We start from the raw sequence: 24,442 nt of genomic DNA, 5'->3' as shown, positions 1-24,442 counted from the left end.
GTGGCGCTTTATATATAATGGAATGTTGTCATAGGGATACCTTCAAGCCTTGACTCTAAACATACATGTCAAGTGTGGGATTTTTTTGGAGCATGTACCGTGGAGTTATTAAGCATATCCTTCATTCACGATATTGCTTTTAATGTCCATTAGAGGCTATCAAAAATAAATAAAAAAGTACATGTTTGGATAAGTCTAATGCCAGTGAACATTTTGAGTGGTGGAAAGTAAAAGAATATTCATAAATGACTTAGTTATCACACTTAGAATGAGTTTACATTTTTTGTACAAAATACCGTATGTGGGGTATTTTTTTGTTTTGCCTCAAGGGCGAGGTGGCGCTGCATATATAACTGAATGTTGTCATAGAGATACCTTCAGGCCTTGACGATAAACATACATGTCAAGTTTGGGATTTTTTGGAGCATGTATCGGGGAGTTATTAAGCATATCCTTTTTCAGTGCGAAACACAAATTTTGATGCCCCGCGCTCATCATATAGTATTTCCAAAAGTCAAGATTTTTCCGTCTGTTGTTGGCTCAGGTCTTGGCATGGTCCAGGTCAAGTCATAAGTCAGTCGGATAAAACATGTAGGAGAAGTGGGCAAAAGTATGCCCCCTGAAAATGTGCAAAAATCGTCAAAAATGGGACATTCAAAAAATCGTACCTCACTTCCTGTTCATTTTAGCATATGGGTCCAAGAGACTTTTTTGTAGGTCTTTGGCTCCGTCATACACGTAAAAATTTTCGTAGATCTTGCTTAAACGTAGAATCGGGGCTGCTTCGTAAAAAATTTCTAGGGGGCGCTATTGAGTCATTTTTGTAAAAATAGTACAATCAACAATAAAATATTGTTCATTTTACCAGGCCAGATGTGTGTGCCAAGTTTCATGAGTTTCTGCGCATGTTTAGACCCTCAAAACTGGCGTTGTTTTCTTGGCGAACAGTGCTTAGCCACGCCCACAGCGATTCGCGAAAACTCACAAACTTCGTGTTGTGACATCATTTAGGCCGAAACCCTCATCTGAGCAAATATGAGGTTGGTCCAGTTAACGTGTTTGGAGAAAAATGTACAAGAAAATTCGTAAGAAAAAAAATTGCCACTAGGTGGCGCTATCAGTAAGATGAAATATAAGTTCGTAGATGTCTTAAGGGCTGGACTCTCATCAAATGTGTGAAATTTTGAGAAGATAGGATCATCTCGGTCAAGTTCATGCAGCTTTTATTGTCACGAAAAATTTTCGGACTTTGCGTCACCGTAGCGGCCACGCCCTTTGGCGAAAAGTTACAATATTCGGTGTGGGGCATGATCAGCATCTTAAGGCTTTTCTGACCAATTTTCAACTGGATCCCTTCAACGAGCTCGGCACAGTAGCTAAAAACGTAAAGTATGACATTTATTGTTACCACTAGGTGGCGCTATATGTATAACTGAATTTTATCATATAGATGCTTTCAGGCCGTGACTATTACGTTGCCTGAGAAGTTTGAGATTTTTTGGAGCTTGAACATGGGAGTTATCACACTTAGAATGAGTTGACATTTTTTGTACAAAATACCGTATGTGGGGTATTTTTTTTTCACGCCTGAAGGGCTAGGTGGCGCTGCATATATAACTGAATTTTGTCATAGAGATACCTTCAGGCTTTGACTATAAACATACATGTCAAGTTTGGGATTTTTTGGAGCATGTACCGGGGAGTTATTAAGCATATCCTTTTTCAGTGCGAAACACAAAATTTGATGCCCCGCCCTCATCATATAGTATTTCCAAAAGTCAAGATTTTTCTGCCTGTAGTTGGCTCAGGTCTTGACATGGTCCAGGTCAAGTCTAAAGTCAGTCGGATGAAATGTGTAGGAGAAGTGGGCAAAAGTATGCCCCCTGAAAATATGCAAAAATCGTCAAAAATGGGACATTCAAAAATTCATAGCTCACTTCCTGTTCATTTTAGCACATGGGTCCAAGAGACTTTTTTGTAGGTCTTGGACTCCCTCATACACCTAAAAATTTTCGTAGATCTTGCTTAAACGTACAATCGGGGCTGCTTCGTTAAAAATTTCTAGGGGGCGCTATTGAGTCATTTTTGTAAAAATAGGACAATACATGATAAAATATTGCTCATTTTGCCAGGCCAGATGTGTGTGCCAAGTTTCATGAGTTTCTGCGCATGTTTAGACCATCAAAACTAGCGTTGTTTTCTTGGCGAACAGTGCTTAGCCACGCCCACAGCGATTCGCGAAAACTCACAAACTTCGTGTTGTGACATCATGAAGGCCGAAACCCCCATCTGAGCAAATATGAGGTTGGTCCAGTTAACGTGTTTGGAGAAAAATGTACAAGAAAATTCGTAAGAAAAAAAATTGCCACTAGGTGGCGCTATCAGTTAGATGAAATATAAGTTCGTAGATGTCTTTAGGGCTGGACTCTCATCAAATGTGTGAAATTTTGAGAAGATAGGATCATCTCGGTCAAGTTCATGCAGCTTTTATTGTCACGAAAAATCTTCAGACTTTGCGTCACCGTAGCGGCCACGCCCTTTGGCGAAAAGTTACAATATTCGGTGTGGGGCATCATCAACATCTTAAGGCTTTTCTGACCAATTTTCAACTGGATCCCTTAAACGAGCTCAGCACAGTAGCTAAAAACGTAAAGTATGACATTTATTGTAACCACTAGGTGGCGCTATATGTATAACTGAATTTTTTCATATAGGTGTTTTCAGGCCGTGACTATTACGTTGCCTGAGAAGTTTGAGATTTTTTGGAGCTTGTACATGGGAGTTATTCAGCATTTGCTCTTTCTGGACAAATGAAATTTTAAAGGCAATATTTGATGCCCCGTCCCCGTCATATAGTATTTCGAAAACGCAAGATTTTTTGCCTAGTTTTTCTCTTAAGTCTTGAGATGATAAATGCCAAGTTTAAAGTCAATGGGATGAAAAATGTTTGCATAGGGGGAAAAAGCATGACCACAGTGAATGTGCCAAAATAGGCCAAAATTGGACATTAAAAAATTCATAGCTCACTTCCTGTACATTTTAGCTACATGGTCCCAATAGACTTTTTTGTGCGTCTCGGGGTGCTACACGTGCCTGCCAATTTTTCTTGCTCTAGCTCAAACGTGCCGGGCTTGGTTTTTATTTTTCTACGCTAGGGGGCGCTATCGAGTCGCATTGTTATGACGACTTAATAATATCAAATTTTTCGCCGGGCCTGAGGAGTCTGCAAAGTTCGGTGAGTTTTCGTGAATGTTTAGGTACCCAAAATCGCGATCGTTTGCGGAGAATAAAGAATAATAATAATAACTAGAGCTGCGAGCAGCTATAAAGGGCCCTCGCAGCCCGGGCCACGTTGGAGTCCTTGCACGTTGGGGTACTTGCACGTTAGGGTACTGGCACGTTGGGGTACTGGCATATTGGAAGCAAAATTTCTTTGAAAATGGCATAATAAACGTTTACATGTAGAATATTTTTTTTGCCAGTGTGTGTCAAGCTCAACGGGTTTTGGTGATTGTTAAGACCTGCAAAAATCAGCGTCCTTTTTTATTTTTAGGCAATGAGTTGCCCTGATTGATATTTTTTGTAAAAGTGTATATATACATCATCGCTCGTTGTACTCATTGCACAATGTTACTTTTATTGTCCAAAGGGGCAATCAAAAATGAATAAAACAAAATGGAAACGTACATACGTTTGGATCGGTGTGAAGCCAGTGAACAATTTGAGTGGTGGAAACTAAAAGAATATTCAGAAATGGCTTAGTCATCACACTTAGAATGAGTGTACATTTTTTGTACAAAATACCGTATGTGGGGTATTTTTTTTTTATGCCTCAAGGGCTAGGTGGCGCTGCATATATAACTGAATGTTGTCATAGAGATAGCTTCAGGCCTTGACGATAAACATACATGTCAAGTTTGGGATTTTTTGGAGCATGTACCGGGGAGTTATTAAGCATATCCTTTTTCAGTGCGAAACACAAATTTTGATGCCCCGCCTTCATCATATAGTATTTCGAAAGGTCAAGATTTTTCCCCCTGTCGTTGGCTCAGGTCTTGACATGGTCCATGTCAAGTCTTAACTCAGTCAGATGAAACGTGTAGGAGAAGTGGGCAAAAGTCTGCCCCCTGTGAATGTGCAAAAATCGTCAAAAATGGGACATTCAAAAATTCGTAGCTCACTTCCTGTTCATTTTAGCATATGGGTCCAAGAGACTTTTTTGTAGGTCTTGGGCTCCCTCATACACCTAAAAATATTCGTCGTTCTTGCTTAAACGTACAACCGGGGCTGCTTCGTTAAAAACTTCTAGGGGGCGCTATTGAGTCATTTTTGTAAAAATAGCACAATCAACAATAAAATATTGCTCATTTTACCAGGCCAGATGTGTGTGCCAAGTTTCATGAGTTTCTGTGCATGTTTAGACCCTCAAAACTGGCGTTGTTTTCTTGGCGAACAGCGCTTAGCCACACCCACAGCAATTCGCGAAAACTCACAAACTTCGTGTTGTGACATCATGAAGGCCGAAACCCTCATCTGAGCAAATATGAGGTAGGTCCAGTTAACGTGTTTGGAGAAAAACGTAGAAGAAAATTCGTAAGAAAAAAAATTGCCACTAGGTGGCGCTATCAGTTAGATGAAATATAAGTCAGTAGATGTCTTTAGGGCTGGACTCTCATCAAATGTGTGAAATTTTGAGAAGATAGGATCATCTCGGTCAAGTTAATGCAGCTTTTATTTTCACGAAAAATCTTCAGACTTTGCGTCACCGTAGCGGACACGCCCTTTGGCAAAAAGTTACAATATTCGGTGTGGGGCATGATCAACATCTTAAGGCTTTTCTGACCAATTTTCAAATGGATCCCTTCAACAAGCTCAGCACAGTAGCTAAAAACGTAAAGTATGACATTTATTGTAACCACTAGGTGGCGCTATATGTATAACTGAATTTTATCATATAGATGTTTTCAGGCCGTGACTATTACGTTGCCTGAGAAGTTTGAGATTTTTTGGAGCTTGAACATGGGAGTTATTAAGCATTTGCTCTTTCTGGACAAATGAAATTTTAAAGGCAATATTTGATGCCCCGCCCCCGTCATATAGTATTTCAAAAAGGCAAGATGTTTTGCCCAGTTGTTCTCTCAGGTCTTGAGATGATAAATGCCAAGTTTGAAGTCAATTGGATGAAAAATGTTTGCAAAGGGGGAAAAAGCATGACCACAGTGAATGTGCCAAAATAGGCCAAAATTGGACATAAAAAAATTCATAGCTCACTTCCTGTACATTTTAACTACATGGTCCCAATAGACTTTTTTGTGCGTCTCGGGGTGCTACACGTGCCTGCCAATTTTTGTTGCTCTAGCTCAAACGTGCCGGGCTTGGTTTTTATTTTTCTACGCTAGGGGGCGCTATCGAGTCGCATTGTTATGACGACTTAATAATATCAAATTTTTCGCCGGGCCTGAGGAGTGTGCAAAGTTCGGTGAGTTTTCGTGAATGTTTAGGTACCCAAAATCGCGATCGTTTGCGGAGAATAAAGAAGAAGAATAATAATAATAATAATAATAATAATAATAATAATAATAATAATAATAATTTTTACAAAAACAATAGGGACCTCGCAGCGGTCGCTGCTCGGGCCCTAATAATAATAATAATAATAATAATAATAATAATTATTATTATTTTTACAAAAACAATAGGGACCTCGCAGCGGTCGCTGCTCGGGCCCTAATAATAATTTTTACAAAAACAATAGGGACCTCGCAGCGGTCGCTGCTCGGGCCCTAATAATAATTTTTACAAAAACAATAGGGACCTCGCAGCGGTCGCTGCTCGGGCCCTAATAATAATAACTAGAGCTGCGAGCAGCTATAAAGGGCCCTCGCAGCCCGGGCCACGTTGGGGTCCTTGCACGTTGGGGTACTTGCACGTTGGGGTACTTGCACGTTGGAAGCAAAATTTCTTTGAAAATGGCATAATAAACGTTTACATGTAGAATATTTTTTTTGCCAGTGTCTGTCAAGCTCAACGGATTTTGGTGATTGTTAAGACCTGCAAAAATCAGCGTCCTTATTTATTTTTAGGCAATGAGTTGCCCTGATTGGTATTTTTTTGTAAAAGTGTATATACACATCATCGCTCATTGTACTCATTGCACAATGTTTACTTTTATTGTCCAAAGGGGCAATCAAAAATGAATAAAACAAAATGGAAACGTACATACGTTTGGATCGGTGTGAAGCCAGTGAACAATTTGAGTGGTGGAAACTAAAAGAATATTCATAAATGACTTAGTTATCACACTTAGAATGAGTGTACATTTTTTGTACAAAATACCGTATGTGGGGTATTTTTTAAATTTTTTTATATAAGCCTCAACGGCTAGGTGGCGCTGTATTTATAACTGAATGTTGTCATAGAGATACCTTCAGGCCTTGATTATAAGCATACATGTCAAGTGTGGGATTTTTTTTGGAGCATGTACCGTGGAGTTATTAAGCATATCCTTCATTCACGATATTGCTTTTAATGTCCATAGAGGCTATCAAAAATAAATAAAAATATATATATGTTTGGATAAGTCTGATGCCAGTGAACATTTTGAGTGGTGGAAACTAAAAGAATATTCATAAATGACTTCGTTATCACACTTAGAATGAGTGTACATTTTTTGTACAAAATACCGTATGTGGGGTATTTTTTTTTCATGCCTCAAGGGCTAGGTGGCGCTGCATATATAACTGAATGTTGTCATAGAGATAACTTCAGGCCTTGACGATAAACATACATGTCAAGTTTGGGATTTTTTGGAGCATGTACCGGGGAGTTATCAAGCATATCCTTTTTCATTGCGAAACACAAATTTTGATGCCCCGCCTTCATCATATAGTATTTCGAAAGGTCAAGATTTTTCCCCCTGTCGTTGGCTCAGGTCTTGACATGGTCCAGGTCAAGTCTTAACTCAGTCAGATGAAACGTGTAGGAGAAGTGGGCAAAAGTCTGCCCCCTGTGAATGTGCAAAAATTGTCAAAAATGGGACATTCAAAAATTCGTAGCTCACTTCCTGTTCATTTTAGCATAAGGGTCCAAGAGACTTTTTTGTAGGTCTTGGGCTCCCTCATACACCTAAAAATATTCGTCGTTCTTGCTTAAACATACAACCGGGGCTGCTTCGTTAAAAATTTCGAGGGGGCGCTATTGAGTCATTTTTGTAAAAATAGCACAATCAACAATAAAATATTGCTCATTTTACCAGGCCAGATGTGTGTGCCAAGTTTCAGGAGTTTCTGTGCATGTTTAGACCCTCAAAACTGGCGTTGTTTTCTTGGCGAACAGCGCTTAGCCACACCCACAGCAATTCGCGAAAACTCACAAACTTCGTGTTGTGACATCATGAAGGCCGAAACCCTCATCTGAGCAAATATGAGGTAGGTCCAGTTAACGTGTTTGGAGAAAAACGTAGAAGAAAATTCGTAATAAAAAAAATTGCCACTAGGTGGCGCTATCAGTTAGATGAAATATAAGTCAGTAGATGTCTTTAGGGCTGGACTCTCATCAAATGTGTGAAATTTTGAGAAGATAGGATCATCTCGGTCAAGTTAATGCAGCTTTTATTTTCACGAAAGATCTTCAGACTTTGCGTCACCGTAGCGGCCACGCCCTTTGGCGAAAAGTTACAATATTCGGTGTGGGGCATGATCAACATCTTAAGGCTTTTCTGACCAATTTTCAAATGGATCCCTTCAACGAGCTCAGCACAGTAGCTAAAAACGTAAAGTATGACATTTATTGTTACCACTAGGTGGCGCTATATGTATAACTGAATTTTATCATATAGATGTTTTCAGGCCGTGACTATTACGTTGCCTGAGAAGTTTGAGATTTTTTGGAGCTTGAACATGGGAGTTATTAAGCATTTGCTCTTTCTGGACAAATGAAATTTTAAAGGCAATATTTGATGCCCCGCCCCCGTCAAAAAGTATTTCAAAAAAGCAAGATGTTTTGCCCAGTTGTTCTCTCAGGTCTTGAGATGATAAATGCCAAGTTTGAAGTCAATTGGATGAAAAATGTTTGCAAAGGGGGAAAAAGCATCACCACAGTGAATGTGCCAAAATAGGCCAAAATTGGACATAAAAAAATTCATAGCTCACTTCCTGTACATTTTAGCTACATGGTCCCAATAGACTTTTTTGTGCGTCTCGGGGTGCTACACGTGCCTGCCAATTTTTCTTGCTCTAGCTCAAACGTGCCGGGCTTGGTTTTTATTTTTCTACGCTAGGGGGCGCTATCGAGTCGCATTGTTATGACGACTTAATAATATAAAATTTTTCGCCGGGCCTGAGGAGTCTGCAAAGTTCGGTGAGTTTTCGTGAATGTTTAGGTACCCAAAATCGCGATCGTTTGCGGAGAATAAAGAATAATAATAATAATAATAATAATAATAATAATAATAATAATAATAATAATTTTTACAAAAACAATAGGGACCTCGCAGCGGTCGCTGCTCGGGCCCTAATAATAATTTTTACAAAAACAATAGGGACCTCGCAGCGGTCGCTGCTCGGGCCCTAATAATAATTTTTACAAAAACAATAGGGACCTCGCAGCGGTCGCTGCTCGGGCCCTAATAATAATAATTTTTACAAAAACAATAGGGACCTCGCAGCGGTCGCTGCTCGGGCCCTAATGACTTCGTTATCACACTTAGAATGAGTTTACATTTTTTGTACAAAATACCGTATGTGGGGTATTTTTTTTTCATGCCTCAAGGGCTAGGTGGCGCTGCATATATAACTGAATGTTGTCATAGAGATAACTTCAGGCCTTGACGATAAACATACATGTCAAGTTTGGGATTTTTTGGAGCATGTCCCGGGGAGTTATCAAGCATATCCTTTTACATTGCGAAACACAAATTTTGATGCCCCGCCCTCATCATATAGTATTTCGAAAAGTCAATATTTTTCCCCCTGTCGTTGGCTCAGGTCTTGACATGGTCCAGGCCAAGTCTTAACTCAGTCGGATGAAACGTGTAGGAGAAGTGGGCAAAAGTCTGCCCCCTGTGAATGTGCAAAAATCGTCAAAAATGGGACATTCAAAAATTCGTAGCTCACTTCCTGTTCATTTTAGCATATGGGTACAAGAGACTTTTTTGTAGGTCTTGGGCTCCCTCATACACCTAAAAATATTCGTCGTTCTTGCTTAAACGTACAACCGGGGCTGCTTCGTTAAAAATTTCGAGGGGGCGCTATTGAGTCATTTTTGTAAAAGTAGCACAATCAACAATAAAATATTGCTCATTTTACCAGGCCAGATGCGTGTGCCAAGTTTCAGGAGTTTTTGTGCCAGTTTAGGCCCTCAAAATTGGTGTTGTTTTCTTGGCGAACAGCGCTTAGCCACGCCCACAGCGATTCACGAAAACTCACAAACTTCGTATTGTGACATCATGAAGACCGAAACCCTCATCTGAGCAAATATGAGGTAGGTGCAGTTAATGGGGTTGGAGAAAAACATTGAAGAAAAATCGTAAGAAAAAAAATTGCCAGTAGGTGGCGCTATCAGTAAGATGAAATATAAGTACGTAGATGTCTTAAGGGCTGGACTCTCATCAAATGTGTGAAATTTTGAGAAGATAGGATCATCTGGGTCAAGTTAAAGCAGCTTTTATTGCCACGAAAAATTACCAGACTTTGCGGCACCGTAGCGGCCACGCCCTTTGGCGAAAAGTTACAATATTCGGTGTAGGGCATGATCAACATCTTAAGGCTTGTCTGACCAATTTTCAACTGGATCCCTTCAAAGAGCTTGGCACAGTAGCTAAAAACGTAAAGTATGACATTTATTGTCACCACTAGGTGGTGCTATATATATAACAGAATTTTATCATATAGATGTCTTCAGGCCGTGACTATTAAGTTGCATGAGAAGTTTGAGATTTTTTGGAGCTTGTACATGGGAGTTATTCAGCATTTTGTCTTTCTGGACAAATGAAATTTTAAAGGCAATATTTGATGCCCCGCCCCCGTCATATAGTATTTCAAAAAGTCAAGATATTTTGCCCAGTTGTTGTCTCAGGTCTTGAGATGATACATGGCAAGTTTGAAGTCAACTGGCTGAAAAATATTTGCAAAGGGGGAAAAAGTATGACCACAGTGAATGTGCCAAAATAGGCCAAAATTGGACATTAAAAAATTCATAGCTCACTTCCTGTACATTTTAGGAAATGACTTCCACTGACTTTTTTGTGCGTCTCGGGGTGCTACACGTGCCTGGCAATTTTCGTAGCTCTAGGTCAAACGGGCCGGGATTGGTTTTTATTTTTCTACGCTAGGGGGCGCTATAGAGTCGCATTGTTATGGCAACTACATAATATCAAATTTTTCACCGGGCACGAAGAGACTGCAAAGTTTGGTGAGTTTTCGTAAATGTTTAGGCCCTCAAAAATTAGATCGTTTACGGAGAAGAAGAAGAAGAAGAAGAAGAAGAAGAAGAAGAAGAATAACTAGAGCTGCGAGCAGCTATAAAGGGCCCTCGCAACCCGGGCCACGTTGGGGTATTTGCACGTCGGGGTACTGGCATGTTGGGGTACTGTCAAATAGGAAACCATCTAAATTGTAAACGTTTTTGCCATGCTTTGTGTTTTTAAAGTTTCATGGAAAGGCCAAAAACGATGCACAATTAACAAAATAAAACCAAAATGGATTGGCACATGGCTATATAGAATACTTTTTGAATATATTCGGCATGCCTGCCAATATTCACACATCTAGCTGAATCATATAATCGGAAAGACTTCATAAAAATGTCGAGAGGGCGCTATTGAGCCATTTATTACAAATTGCACAACAAATCTCTAAATAAAATATTCATGTTACAGACAGGTCTGGTGTGTGTGCAAAGTTTTGTGAGTTTTCACCCATATTTAGACTGTCAAAAAAGCATTTTTCTTCACAAACAATGCATGGCTACAGCAAAGGCGTGTGACAAAATAAAAAAATTCAATAACTTTTCATCTTAAATATCTTAAGATGAAACACGCCAAAGAATGAAGACGATCTGATAAGTTCTGTTGAAAATATGACCCCTATAAAAGGCCCCAAAAAATGGCTACAAATACCAAAGTAAATCAAAATGGCAGACTTCCTTTTTGATTCAGCATATGGCTTTAGAAACCTTTTTGTAAGTCTTAGGCTGATAGGTATCCCAATTTTTACAAATCTAGCTGAATCATAAAACACAAAACATTTGCAAAAGCTTCATAAAAATGTCTAGAGGGCGCTATTGAACCATTTATTGCAAATTGAATAAGAAATCTCTAAAATATTCATGCTGATGACAAGCCTGATGTGTGTGTAAAGTTTCATGAGTTTTTGCACATGTTGAGACCAAAAAAAAAAAGCAGCATTTTACTTGGCAAACAATGCATCGTCATGACAACGGCGTGCGACAAAATAAATAACTTTCGATAACTTTGCATCTTAAACATCTTAAGATGAAGCACACCAAGTTTAAAGACAGTAGGATGAATTTTGTAGGAGGAGTTCGTTAAAATATGACCCCTAAAAAAGGCCACAAAAAATGGCTACAAATCCCAACGTAAATCAAAATGGTGGACTTCCTGATTGGTTTAGCATATGGCTCCAAGAGACTTTTTTGTACATCCTGAGCTCTTATGTTTGCCTGCAAATTATCATAGCTTTAGGTGAAACGTACAACCGGGAATGCTTTGTCTGTTTAATCAAAACGCAAAATATGGTGTGCAATTCCAATGCATTGCTATGGCAACAGCGTGTGACAAAATAAAAAACTTTCGATTACTTTGCATCTTAAACATCTTAAGATGAAACATACCAAGTTTGAAGACAGTCGGATAAATTTTGTAGGAGGGGTTCGTTAAAATATGACCCCTGAAAAAGGCCACAAAAAATGGCAACAAATCCCATCATAAATCAAAATGGCGGACTTCCTGTTTGGTTTAGCACATGGTTCCAAGAGACTTTTTTGTACATCGTGGGCTCTTATGTATGCCTGCAAATTATCATAGCGCTAGGTGAAACGTACAACCGGGAATGCTTCGTTAAAGAGGAGTTTTTTAGCTCAAAATGTGATGCCCGGCCCCTGGGGGACTTCCTGTTGCGTTTAGCACATGGCACCAAGAGACATTTTTGTACATCCTGGGCTGTTACATATGTCTACAATTTTTCGTCGCTCTAGCTGCTTCGTACAACTGGGAATGCTTCATTAAGAAGGATTTTTTTCCTTTGCAAAAAGTGCATGCCACGATAACAGCGTGTGACGAAATAAAAAACTTTCAATAACTTTTCATTTTCAACATCTTAAGATGAATCACACCAAGTTTGAAGATGATCGGATAAACTCTGTAGGAGGAGTTTGTTAAAATATGACCCCTATGAAATGGCCAAAAAAAATGGCAACACATTCCAAAGTAAATCAAAATGGCGGACGTCCTGTTAGGTTTAGCATATGGTTCAAAAAGAGTTTTTTGTACCTCGAGGGCTGTTATATACCTCTACAAATTTTGGTAACTCTAGGTGAAACTTACAGCCGGGTATGCTTTGTTAAAGAGGAGTTTTTTTTAGCTCAAAATGTGATGCCCGGCCCCTGGGGGACTTCCTGTTGGGTTTAGCACAGAGGGCACCAAGAGACTTTTTTGTACATCTTGGGCTGTTACATATGTCTACAAATTTTCGTAGCTCTAGCTGCTTCGTACAACTGGCAATGCTTCTTTAAGGATATTTTTTTTCCTTTGCAAACAGTGCATACCATGACAACAGCGTGCGACGAAATACAAAGCTTTCAATAACTTTTCATCTTCAACATCTTAAGATGAATCACACCAAGTTTGAAGATGATCGGATAAACACTGTAGGAGGAGTTCGTTAAAATAAGGCCCCAATGAAATGGCCAAAAAAATGGCAACACGTTCCAAAATAAATCAAAATGGTGGACTTCCTGTTAGGTTTAGCATATGGTTCAAAAAGAGTTTTTTGTAGGTCATAGTCTGTTACATATGTGTACCAATTTTCGTAGCTCTAGATTAAACGTACAACCGGCAATGCCTCGTGAAGTAAGAATTTTTAAACTCTAAATTTGATGAGCCGCCGCCGTCATATAGTATATCAAAAACTTTTCATTTTTCACAATGTTGTCCCAGGTGTTGAGATGGTACATCCCAAGTTTGAAGTCAATCGGGTTAACCGTGTAGGAGAAGCGGGCAAAAGTATGACCCCTGTAAATGTGCAAAAATTGGCAAAAATTGGACATTTAAATACTCATACCTCACTTTCTGTCTATTTTAGGGTACACACTTCAAAGAGGTTTTTGTTCATTGGGATGTGCTACAGGTGCCACACAATTTGCATAGCCGTCGGACAATCGTAGCGGGACAGGGATCCGTTTAACCTATGTAGGGGGCGCTAAGGAGCCATTTTTCTGTTATCATGTATGGCGACTTTAAAATATAAAATTTTTCGCCAGGCCTGATGTGCGTGTAAAGTTTGGTGAGTTTTCGGTCACGTTTAGTGTCTCAAAAATGTGATCGTTTGCGGAGAATAATAATAATAAGAACTAGAGCTGCGAGCAGCTATAAAGGGCCCTCGCAACCCGGGCCACGTTGGGGTATTTGCACGTCGGGGTCCTGGCATGTTGGGGTACTGTCAAATAGGAAACCATCTAAATTGTAAACGTTTTTGCCATGCTTTGTGTTTGTAAAGTTTCATGGAAAGGCCAAAAATGATGCACAATTAACAAAATAAAATCAAAATGGATTGTCACATGGCAATATAGAATACTTTTTGAATATATTAGGCATGCCTGCCAATATTGACACATCTAGCTGAATCATATAATCGGAAAGACTTCACAAAAATGTCTAGAGGGCGCTATTGAGCAATTTATTACAAATTGCACAACAAATCTCTAAATAAAATATTCATGTTCCAGACAGGTCTGGTGTGTGTGCAAAGTTTTGTGAGTTTTCGCCCATATTTAGACTCTCAAAAAAGCATTTTTCTTCACAAACAATGCATGGCTACAGCAAAGGCGTGTGACAAAATCAAAAAATTCAATAACTTTTCATGTTAAATATCTTAAGATGAAACACGGCAAAGAATGAAGACGATCTGATAAGTTCTGTTGAAAATATGACCCCTATAAAAGGCCCCAAAAAATGGCAGACTTCCTGTTTGATTCAGCATATGGCTTTAGAAACCTTTTTGTAAGTCTTAGGCTGATAGGTATCCCAATTTTTACAAATCTAGCTGAATCATAAAATACAAAACATTTGCAAAAGCTTCATAAAAATGTCTAGAGGGTGCTATTGAACCATTTATTGCAAATTGAATAAGAAATCTCTAAAATATTCATGCTTATGACAAGCCTGATGTGTGTGTAAAGTTTCATGAGTTTTTGCACGTTTAGACCAAAAAAAAGCAGCATTTTACTTGGCAAACAATGCATCGCCATGACAACGGCGTGCGACAAAATAAATAACTTTCGATAACTTTTCATCTTCAACATCTTAAGATGAATCACACCAAGTTTGGAGATGATCGGATAAACTCTGTAGGAGGAGTTCGTTAAAATAAGACCCCTATGAAATGGCCCAAAAAATGGCAACACGTTCCAAAGTAAATCAAAATGGCGGACTTCCTGTTCGGTTTAGCATATGGTTCAAAAAGAGTTTTTTGTACTTTGAGGGCTGTTACATATGTCTTCAAATTTTGGTAACTCTCGGTGAAATGTACAGCCGGGAATGCTTCATTAAGTAAGAATTTTGAAACACAAAATTTGATGCCTCGCCTCTGGCGGACTTCCTGTTAGGTTTAGCATATGGCACCAACAGGCTTTTTTGTAGATCATAGTCTGTTACATATGTGTACCAATTTTCGTAGCTCTCGATTAAACGTACAACCGGGAATGCTTCGTTAAAGAGGAGTTTTTTAGCTCAAAATGTGATGCCCGGCCCCTGGGGGACTTCCTGTTGGGTTTAGCACATAGCACCAAGAGACTTTTTTGTACATTGTGGGCTGTTACATATGTCTACAAATTTTCGTAGCTCTAGCTGCTTCGTACAACTGGGAATTCTTCATTAAGAAGAATTTTTTTTCTTAGGCAAACAAGTGCATGCCACGGCAACAGCGTGCGACGAAATAAAAAGCTTTCAATAACTTTTCATCTTCAACATCTTAAGATGAATCACACCAAGTTTGAAGATGATGGGATAAACTCTGTAGGAGGAGTTCGTTAAAATAAGACCCCTATGAAATGGCCAAAAAAATGGCAACACGTTCCAAAGTAAATCAAAATGGTGGACTTTCTGTTAGGTTTAGCACATGGTTCAAAAAGAGTTTTTTGTACCTTGAGGGCTGTTACATATGTCTTCAAATTTTGGTAACTCTAGGTGAAACGTACAGCCGGGAATGCTTCTTTAATTAAGAATTTTGAAACGCAAAATTAGATGCCCCGCCTCTGGCGGACTTCCTGTTGGGTTTAGCATATGGCACCAAAGACTTTTTTGTAGATCATAGTCTGTTACATATGTGTACCAATTTTCGTAACTAGGTTAAACGTACAACCGGCAATACTATGTTAAGTAAGAATTTTTAAACTCTAAATTTGATGCCCCACCGCCGTCATATAGTATGTCAAAAACTTTAGATTTTTTACCATGGTGTTGTCCCAGGTGTTGAGATGGTACATCCCAAATTTGAACTCAATTGGGTTAACCGTGTAGGAGAAGTGGGCAAAAGTATGACCACTGTAAATGTGCAAAAATGGGCCAAAATTGGACATTCAAATGATCATACCTCACTTCCTGTCTATTTTAGGGTACAACTATCAAAGAGGTTTTTGTTCATCTGGATGTGCTACAGGTGCCACACAATTTTCGTAGCCGTAGGACAATCGTAGCGGGACAGGGATCCGTTAAACCTATGTAGGTGGCGCTACAGAGCCATTTTTCTGTTATCATGTATGGCGACTTTAAAATATCACATTTTTCGCCAGGCCTGATGTGCGTGTAAAGTTTGGTGAGTTTTCGTTCACGTTTAGTGTCTCAAAAATGTGATTGTTTGCAGAGAAGAAAAAGAAGAATAACTAGAGCTGCGAGCAGCTATAAAGGGCCCTCGCAACCCGGGCCCCGTTGGGGTACTTGCACGTCGGGGTACTGGCAAATAGGACAAGGACCATCTAAAATGTTTTTGACAAGCCTTGTGTGTGCAAAGTTGAATCAAAACGCAAAATATGGTGTGCAATTCCCAAAATAAATTCAAAATGGCGGACTTCCTTTTAGGTTTAGCATACGGCTACAGAATACTTTTTGTAGGTCTTAAGCTAATAGGTATGCCTCCCAGTTTTCACAAATCTAGGTCAAGTCATCTTTAGTTGTGTATCGCTTGAATCATACAATTGGAAATGCTCCATAAAAATGCATAGAGGGCGCTATTGAGCACAACGTTGGGTTACTTGCACGTCAGGGTACTGGCACGTTGGGGCACTGTTACATGGAACAAGGACCATTTAAAATGTTAGTTTTTTCCATGCCTTGTCTGTGCAAAGTTTAATGAAAAAGGCCAAAAATGATGTATAATTCCCAAAATAAAATCAAAATAGCGGACTTCCTCTTTGGTTTGGCAAATGGCTACATAATACTTTTTTGTAGGTTTTAGGCTGATAGGGTTCTGTCCTAATTTTTAAAAACCTAGCATAATCATACAATCGGAAATGCTTCAAAAAATGTCTAGAGGGCGCTATTTATTGCAAATTGCACAATAAATCTCTGAAAATTCATGTTCATGACAAGTATGATGTGTTTGCAAAGTTTCATGAGTTTTCATGTGTATAAAAAAAAAAGCAGCACTTGACAAACAATGCATTGCTATGGCAACAGCGTGTTACAAAATAAAAAACTTTCGATTACTTTGCATCTTAAACATCTTAAGATGAAACACACCAAGTTTGAAGACAGTCGGATAAATTTTGTAGGAGGGGTTCGTTAAAATATGACCCCTGAAAAAGGCCACAAAAAATGGCAACAAATCCCATCATAAATCAAAATGGCAGACTTCCTGTTTGGTTTAGCACATTGTTCCAAGAGACTTTTTTGTACATCGTGGGCTCTTATGTATGCCTGCAAATTATCATAGCGCTAGGGGAAACGTACAACCGGGAATGCTTCATTAAAGAGGAGTTTTTTTTAGCTCAAAATGTGATGCCCGGCCCCTACGGGACTTCCTGTTGGGTTTAGCACATGGCACCAAGAGACTTTTTTGTACATCCTGGGCTGTTACATATGTCTACAATTTTTCGTCGCTCTCGCTGCTTCGTACAACTGGGAATGCTTCATTAAGAAGGATTTTTTTCCTTTGCAAAAAGTGCATGCCACGACAACAGCATGTGACGAAATAAAAAGCTTTCAATAACTTTTCATCTTCAACATCTTAAGATGAATCACACCAAGTTTGAAGATGATCGGATAAACTCTGGAGGAGGAGTTTGTAAAAATATGACCCCTATTAAATGGCCCAAAAAAAATGGCAACACATTCCAAAGTAAATCAAAATGGCGGACGTCCTGTTAGGTTTAGCATATGGTTCAAAAAGAGTTTTTTGTACCTCGAGGGCTGTTATATACCTCTACAAATTTTGGTAACTCTAGGTGAAACGTACAGCCGGGTATGCTTTGTTAAAGAGGAGTTTTTTAGCTCAAAATGTGATGCCCGGCCCCTGGGGGACTTCCTGTTGGGTTTAGCACAGGGCACCAAGAGACTTTTTTTGGACATCTTGGGCTGTTACATATGTCTACAAATTTTCGTAGCTCTAGCTGCTTTGTACAAATGGGAATGCTTCTTTAAGGATATTTTTTTTCCTTTGCAAACAGTGCATGCCATGAAAACAGCGTGCGACGAAATACAAAGCTTTCAATAACTTTTCATCTTCAACATCTTAAGATGAATCACACCAAGTTTGAAGATGATCGGATAAACACTGTAGGAGGAGTTCGTTAAAATAAGACCCCAATGAAATGGCCAAAAAAATGGCAACACGTTCCAAAATAAATCAAAATGGTGGACTTCCTGTTAGGTTTAGCATATGGTTCAAAAAGAGTTTTTTGTAGGTCATAGCCTGTTACATATGTGTACCAATTTTCGTAGCTCTAGATTAAACGTACAACCGGCAATGCTTCGTGAAGTAAGAATTTTTAAACTCTAAATTTGATGCACCGCCGCCGTCATATAGTATATCAAAAACCTTTCATTTTTCACAATGATGTTGTCCCAGGTGTTGAGATGGTACATCCCAAGTTTGAAGTCAAGCGGGTTAACCGTGTAGGAGAAGCGGGCAAAAGTATGACCCCTGTAAATGTGCAAAAATTGGCAAAAATTGGACATTTAAATACTCATACCTCACTTTCTGTCTATTTTAGGGCACACACTTCAAAGAGGTTTTTGTTCATTGGGATGTGCTACAGGTGCCACACAATTTTCATAGCCGTCGGACAATCGTAGCGGGACAGGGATCCGTTTAACCTATGTAGGGGGCGCTAAGGAGCCATTTTTCTGTTATCATGTATGGCGACTTTAAAATATCAAATTTTTCGCCAGGCCTGATGTGCGTGTAAAGTTTGGTGAGTTTTCGGTCACGTTTAGTGTCTCAAAAATGTGATCGTTTGCGGAGAAGAATAATAATAAGAATAATAATAAGAAGAAGAATTCCTACAAAAACAATAGGGCCTCGCAGCGGCACCGCCGCCGCCGCTGCTCGGGCCCTAATAATAATAATAACTAGAGCTGCGAGCAGCTATAAAGGGCCCTCGCAGCCCGGGCCACGTTGGGGTCCTTGCACATTGGGGTACTTGCACGTTAGGGTACTGGCACGTTGGGGTACTGGCATATTGGAAGCAAAATTTCTTTGAAAATGGCATAATAAACCTTTACATGTAGAATATTTTTTTTGCCAGTGTGTGTCAAGCTCAACGGGTTTTGGTGATTGTTAAGACCTGCAAAAATCAGCATCCTTATTTATTTTTAGGCAACGAGTTGCCCTGATTGGTATTTTTTGTAAAAGTGTATATATACATCATCGCTCGTTGTACTCATTGCACAATGTTACTTTTATTGTCCAAAGGGGCAATCAAAAATGAATAAAACAAAATGGAAACGTACATACGTTTGGATCGGTGTGAAGCCAGTTAACAATTTGAGTGGTGTAAACTAAAAGAATATTCATAAATGACTTAGTTATCACACTTAGAATGAGTTTACATTTTTTGTACAAAATACCGTATGTGTTTTTTTTTTTATATATATTATGCCTCAAGGGGTAGGTGGCGCTGTATTTATAACTGAATGTTGTCATAGAGATACCTTCAGGCCTTGATTATAAGCATACATGTCAAGTGTGGGATTTTTTTTGGAGCATGTACCGTGGAGTTATTATGCATATCCTTCATTCACGATATTGCTTTTAATGTCCACAGAGGCTATCAAAAATAAATAAAAATATATATATGTTTGGATAAGTCTGATGCCAGTGAACATTTTGAGTGGTGGAAACTAAAAGAATATTCATAAATGACTTAGTTATCACACTTAGAATGAGTTTACATTTTTTGTACAAAATACCGTATGTGGGGTATTTTTTTTTTTATGCCTCAAGGGCTAGGTGGCGCTGCATATATAACTGAATGTTGTCATAGAGATAGCTTCAGGCCTTGACGATAAACATACATGTCAAGTTTGGGATTTTTTGGAGCATGTACCGGGGAGTTATTAAGCATATCCTTTTTCAGTGCGAAACACAAATTTTGATGCCCCGCCTTCATCATATAGTATTTCGAAAAGTCAAGATTTTTCCCCCTTGTCGTTGGCTCAGGTCTTGACATGGTCCAGGTCAAGTCTTAACTCAGTCAGATGAAACGTGTAGGAGAAGTGGGCAAAAGTCTGCCCCCTGTGTATGTGCAAAAATCGTCAAAAATGGGACATTCAAAAATTCGTAGCTCACTTCCTGTTCATTTTAGCAAATGGGTCCAAGAGACTTTTTTGTAGGTCTTGGGCTCCCTCATACACCTAAAAATTTTCGTAGATCTTGCTTAAACGTACAACCGGGGCTGCTTCATTAAAAATTCCTAGGGGGCGCTATTGAGTCATTTTTGTAAAAATAGCACAATCAACAATAAAATATTGTTCATTTTACCAGGCCAGATGTGTGTGCCAAGTTTCATGAGTTTCTGCGCATGTTTAGACCCTCAAAACTGGCGTTGTTTTCTTGGCGAACAGTGCTTAGCCACGCCCACAGCGATTCGCGAAAACTCACAAACTTCGTGTTGTGACATCATGAAGGCCGAATCCCTCATCTGAGCAAATATGAGGTAGGTCCAGTGAACGTGTTTGGAGAAAAACGTAGAAGAAAATTCGTAAGAAAAAAAATTGCCACTAGGTGGCGCTATCAGTTAGATGAAATATAAGTCAGTAGATGTCTTTAGGGCTGGACTCTCATCAAATGTGTGAAATTTTGAGAAGATAGGATCATCTCGGTCAAGTTAATGCAGCTTTTATTTTCACGAAAAATCTTCAGACTTTGCGTCACCGAAGCGGCCACGCCCTTTGGCGAAAAGTTACAATATTCGGTGTGGGACATGATCAACATCTTAAGGCTTTTCTGACCAATTTTCAAATGGATCCCTTCAACAAGCTCAGCACAGTAGCTAAAAACGTAAAGTATGACATTTATTGTAACCACTAGGTGGCGCTATATGTATAACTGAATTTTATCATATAGATGTTTTCAGGCCGTGACTATTACGTTGCCTGAGAAGTTTGAGATTTTTTGGAGCTTGAACATGGGAGTTTTTAAGCATTTGCTCTTTCTGGACAAATGAAATTTTAAAGGCAATATTTGATGCCCCGCCCCCGTCATATAGTATTTCGAAAAGGCAAGATGTTTTGCCCAGCTGTTCTCTCAGGTCTTGAGATGATAAATGCCAAGTTTGAAGTCAATTGGATGAAAAATTTTTGCAAAGGGGGAAAAAGCATGACCACAGTGAATGTGCTAAAATAGGCCAAAATTGGACATTAAATAATTCATAGGGGTGCTACACGTGCCTGCCAATGTTCGTTGCTGTAGCTCATTGTATTGTATTGTATTGTATTGTATTGTATTGTATTGTATTGTATTGTATTGTATTGTATTGTATTGTATTGTATTGTATTGTATTGTATTGTATTGTATTGTATTGTATTGTATTGTATTGTATTGTATTGTATTGAAGAAGAAGAAGAAGAAGAAGAAGAAGAAGAAGAAGAAGAATTTTTACAAAAACAAGAGGGACCTCGCAGCGGTCGCTGCTCGGGCCCTAATAATAATTCTTACAAAAACAAGAGGGACCTCGCAGCAGTCGCTGCTCGGGCCCTAATAAGAATTCCTTCAGGAACAATAGGGACCTCGCAGCGGTCGCTGCTCGGGCCCTAATAAGAAGAATTCCTTCAGGAACAATAGGGTCCTCGCAGCGGTCGCTGCTCGGGCCCTAATAAGAATTCCTTGAAAAACAATAGGGCCTCGCAGCGGCACCGCCGCCGCCGCTGCTCGGGCCCTAATAATTCTTACAAAAACGTATGGCGACTTTAAAATATCAAATTTTTCGCCAGGCCTGACGTGTGTGTAAAGTTTGGTGAGTTTTCGTTCACGTTTAGTGTCTCAAAAATGTGATTGTTTGCGGAAAAGAATAATAACAAAGAAAAAGAATAATTAAGCTATGTAGGTGGCGCTACAGAGCCATTTTTCTGTTATCATGTATGGCGACTTTAAAATATAAAATTTTTCGCCAGGCCCGATCTGCGTGTAAAGTTTGGTGAGTTTTCGTTCACGTTTAGTGTCTCAAAAATGTGATTGTTTGCGGAAAAGAATAATAACAAATAAAAAGAAGAAGAATAAGAAGAATTCCTTCAGGAACAATAGGGACCTCGCAGCGGTCGCTGCTCGGGCCCTAATAAGAATTCCTTGAAAAACAATAGGGCCTCGCAGCGGCACCGCCGCCGCCGCTGCTCGGACCCTAATAAGAAGAAGAATTCCTACAAAAACAATAGGGCCTCGCGGCGGCACCGGCTCGGGCCCTAATAAGAATTCCTTGAAAAACAATAGGGCCTCGCAGCGGCACCGCCGCCGCCGCTGCTCGGGCCCTAATAATTCTTACAAAAACAAGAGGGACCTCGCAGCGGTCGCTGCTCGGGCCCTAATAATAATAATAATTTTTACAAAAACAATAGGGACCTCGCAGCGGTCGCTGCTCGGGCCCTAATAAGTCGATTAGTCGTTAAAAATAGCAGAAGGAAAGTCGATTTTAAACTAAGTCAGTGACAGCACTAATACAGTACGTAATACATACTTGCATTTTAGTATTTAGCCACTGGGTGAACAAAGGAGGGGGGGGGTGGGGGGGTTGGTGTGGGGGGATTTCATTTTCATATTTAATTTTGTCTAGGTTCTTCCATAAGGGATGTGAAACTTAAATGTCACTCCCAGCTTTCTTGCTGTGGTTTACAAAATAATCATTTTGGAATTACATATATATTTCAGTAATTCATTCTTTCATCCACATTGTGAATGCCTGGCAACATCTGACCATTACCTGTGAAGACTTTGAGCTTTGTGTTCAGTTTTTGCAACAGGAGAATGATGCCTTCCAGTTTGTTTAGAGCCTCAGAGCTCAATGTTCTTACAGCGCTTTCCAGCTCCTTTTCCCTCAGCCAGTGGCAAAAGAGGCCCCATGTTTGCAGCAGAAACTCGGTGTCTTGAAGGCATACATCCAGTGACATCAAGCCACGTCTTGCTACCAAGGCCACCATGTAGTACACACTTTCAAAAACACGTTGCCATGGACGCATAATATCCACCTTAGAAAAAATAAATAAATAGATGGTTGTCATCTACAATTTTTAGACAAGCAAACTAAAACATGAGTCCACAATGTTACCTGTTCAAAGCCTCCCAGCAACTCTGTAATGTCCATGTCACTGTTCATGGGCATGACCCTGAGGCGGTTTCCTGTCAAGAGAGCAAATAGTCTCACCAGGCTCGTCTTACCACTGCCAGTTGGCCCAACCAGAATCGTCATCCAGTTCATTTCAACACATTTCATGAGGGACTCAAGTGGCCGCAAGGCTTGGTGTGTGATGGAAAGTGGGGGATCGAAGCCCACAGAGGCTCCACCACTTCGCTGCAGGACAGAGAAGCCCACCTAACAAGGATATTTTGGATAAATTAACTTACGATTTCAAGTTGTTGCAGAAAACAGTTGTTTTAACATTTGGATCTACCTGCAAGCTGAGTGGGGTAATATGAAATTGTCTAGAACCCGTGTAAGGTTCAAAGTCTTCCCCAAACACCTTCCTGAATACAGCCAGCACCTACGCGATAGAACAAAAAATTCACCATGTTCCACAATAATGAGAATGAAACATTAACATTTAGATAGGCAGCGTGAGATAAAACAGTTTACCTGTGCCTTGTCAGCCTCTGTTCTCATCTTGTCTGCGTATACCAAAGCCACATGTTGGCCTGGGTTGAAAAATCCTGGCGACTGGTCTGCCAGCATGAGCTGACACCAGCGGAATATGTCACGCAGGTTGAATTCCCAGGGGCTTCCTTTTTGACCCCAGCGTCGTTCAACACTCACTTCCTGGAAAAGCTTTTGAGACACAAAGTGTCAAATTCACAGACAATATAATAATGATAATTAGGCAAAAAAACAAAAACAAAAAAAAACTGTACAAATATCGTACAGGTATGCTGTATTCTATTATCTTTAGTTTGTTGCTTCTTTCAAAATTCTGCAACACTGGTATACTTCAAGATATAAGGCTGCTATTTGTTTTTGTTTTTTTTGGGGGGGTTTGCAAATGCAAAGATAATTCCTTCAACCACCTTACAATACTCCGTTTTCCAAATGACCTCCATGACAGCGCAATCGCTCTCTTTGCCTGTAGCAAACATATCCACAAACATTTTCTCAAATTGTCTATGCCTAGCCGAACAAAGGCTGAGCAGAAAAAAATGGGCTCCAGTCCCACAATCACACCAGAATTCCTGTAATCTAAGACAACTTCATATGCAATGAAACAATGCACCCTTATCCTCATCATACCTAGTGCATGTATATAGTGTATTCAAACCACACCTATAACATTTTTCAGGAGTTATATACTGTCATTATCCTATTAGATTGCAATAGTTTGAGCCATACGTTACTAGTTTGTTTTTGGGCTTTTACACAAATTAACTGCCATTGTTCCATTGTAAGAACCTTCCCCTAAGTCATTCCTCCATGCATTAAGTTTACATTGCTAGCTTTCTGTTGAGGATTTGGCTAGCGTGTCATATAATTGTGGGAATGCTTCAGCATTCCCACAATTATATGTTATTGTGAC

The 24,442-nt window shown here is 39.6% G+C and overlaps 1 protein-coding gene across 7 annotated transcripts in view; it reads right to left on the bottom strand.

The window, feature by feature from the left end:
- mdn1 (midasin AAA ATPase 1) overlaps nucleotides 1-24,442 on the bottom strand; it is a 437,529-nt gene that overhangs the window by 222,858 nt on the left and 190,229 nt on the right. For all 7 annotated transcript variants that reach the window (XM_077510806.1, XM_077510808.1, XM_077510809.1 and 4 more), the window contains exons 40-43: nucleotides 23,515-23,703; nucleotides 23,333-23,422; nucleotides 22,990-23,253; nucleotides 22,645-22,909 (exon numbers count right to left, since the gene is read on the bottom strand). In XM_077510806.1, coding sequence (XP_077366932.1) covers nucleotides 22,645-22,909; nucleotides 22,990-23,253; nucleotides 23,333-23,422; nucleotides 23,515-23,703 — 808 coding nt within the window. The remainder of the gene's footprint in view (nucleotides 1-22,644; nucleotides 22,910-22,989; nucleotides 23,254-23,332; nucleotides 23,423-23,514; nucleotides 23,704-24,442) is intronic.

Source organism: Festucalex cinctus, chromosome 21 (genome assembly GCF_051991245.1).
Source record: "Festucalex cinctus isolate MCC-2025b chromosome 21, RoL_Fcin_1.0, whole genome shotgun sequence".
Taxonomy (NCBI): Eukaryota; Metazoa; Chordata; class Actinopteri; order Syngnathiformes; family Syngnathidae; genus Festucalex; species Festucalex cinctus.
The sequence above is the reverse complement of the archived record's forward strand: the minus strand, read 5'-3'. Positions and strand labels throughout refer to the sequence as shown.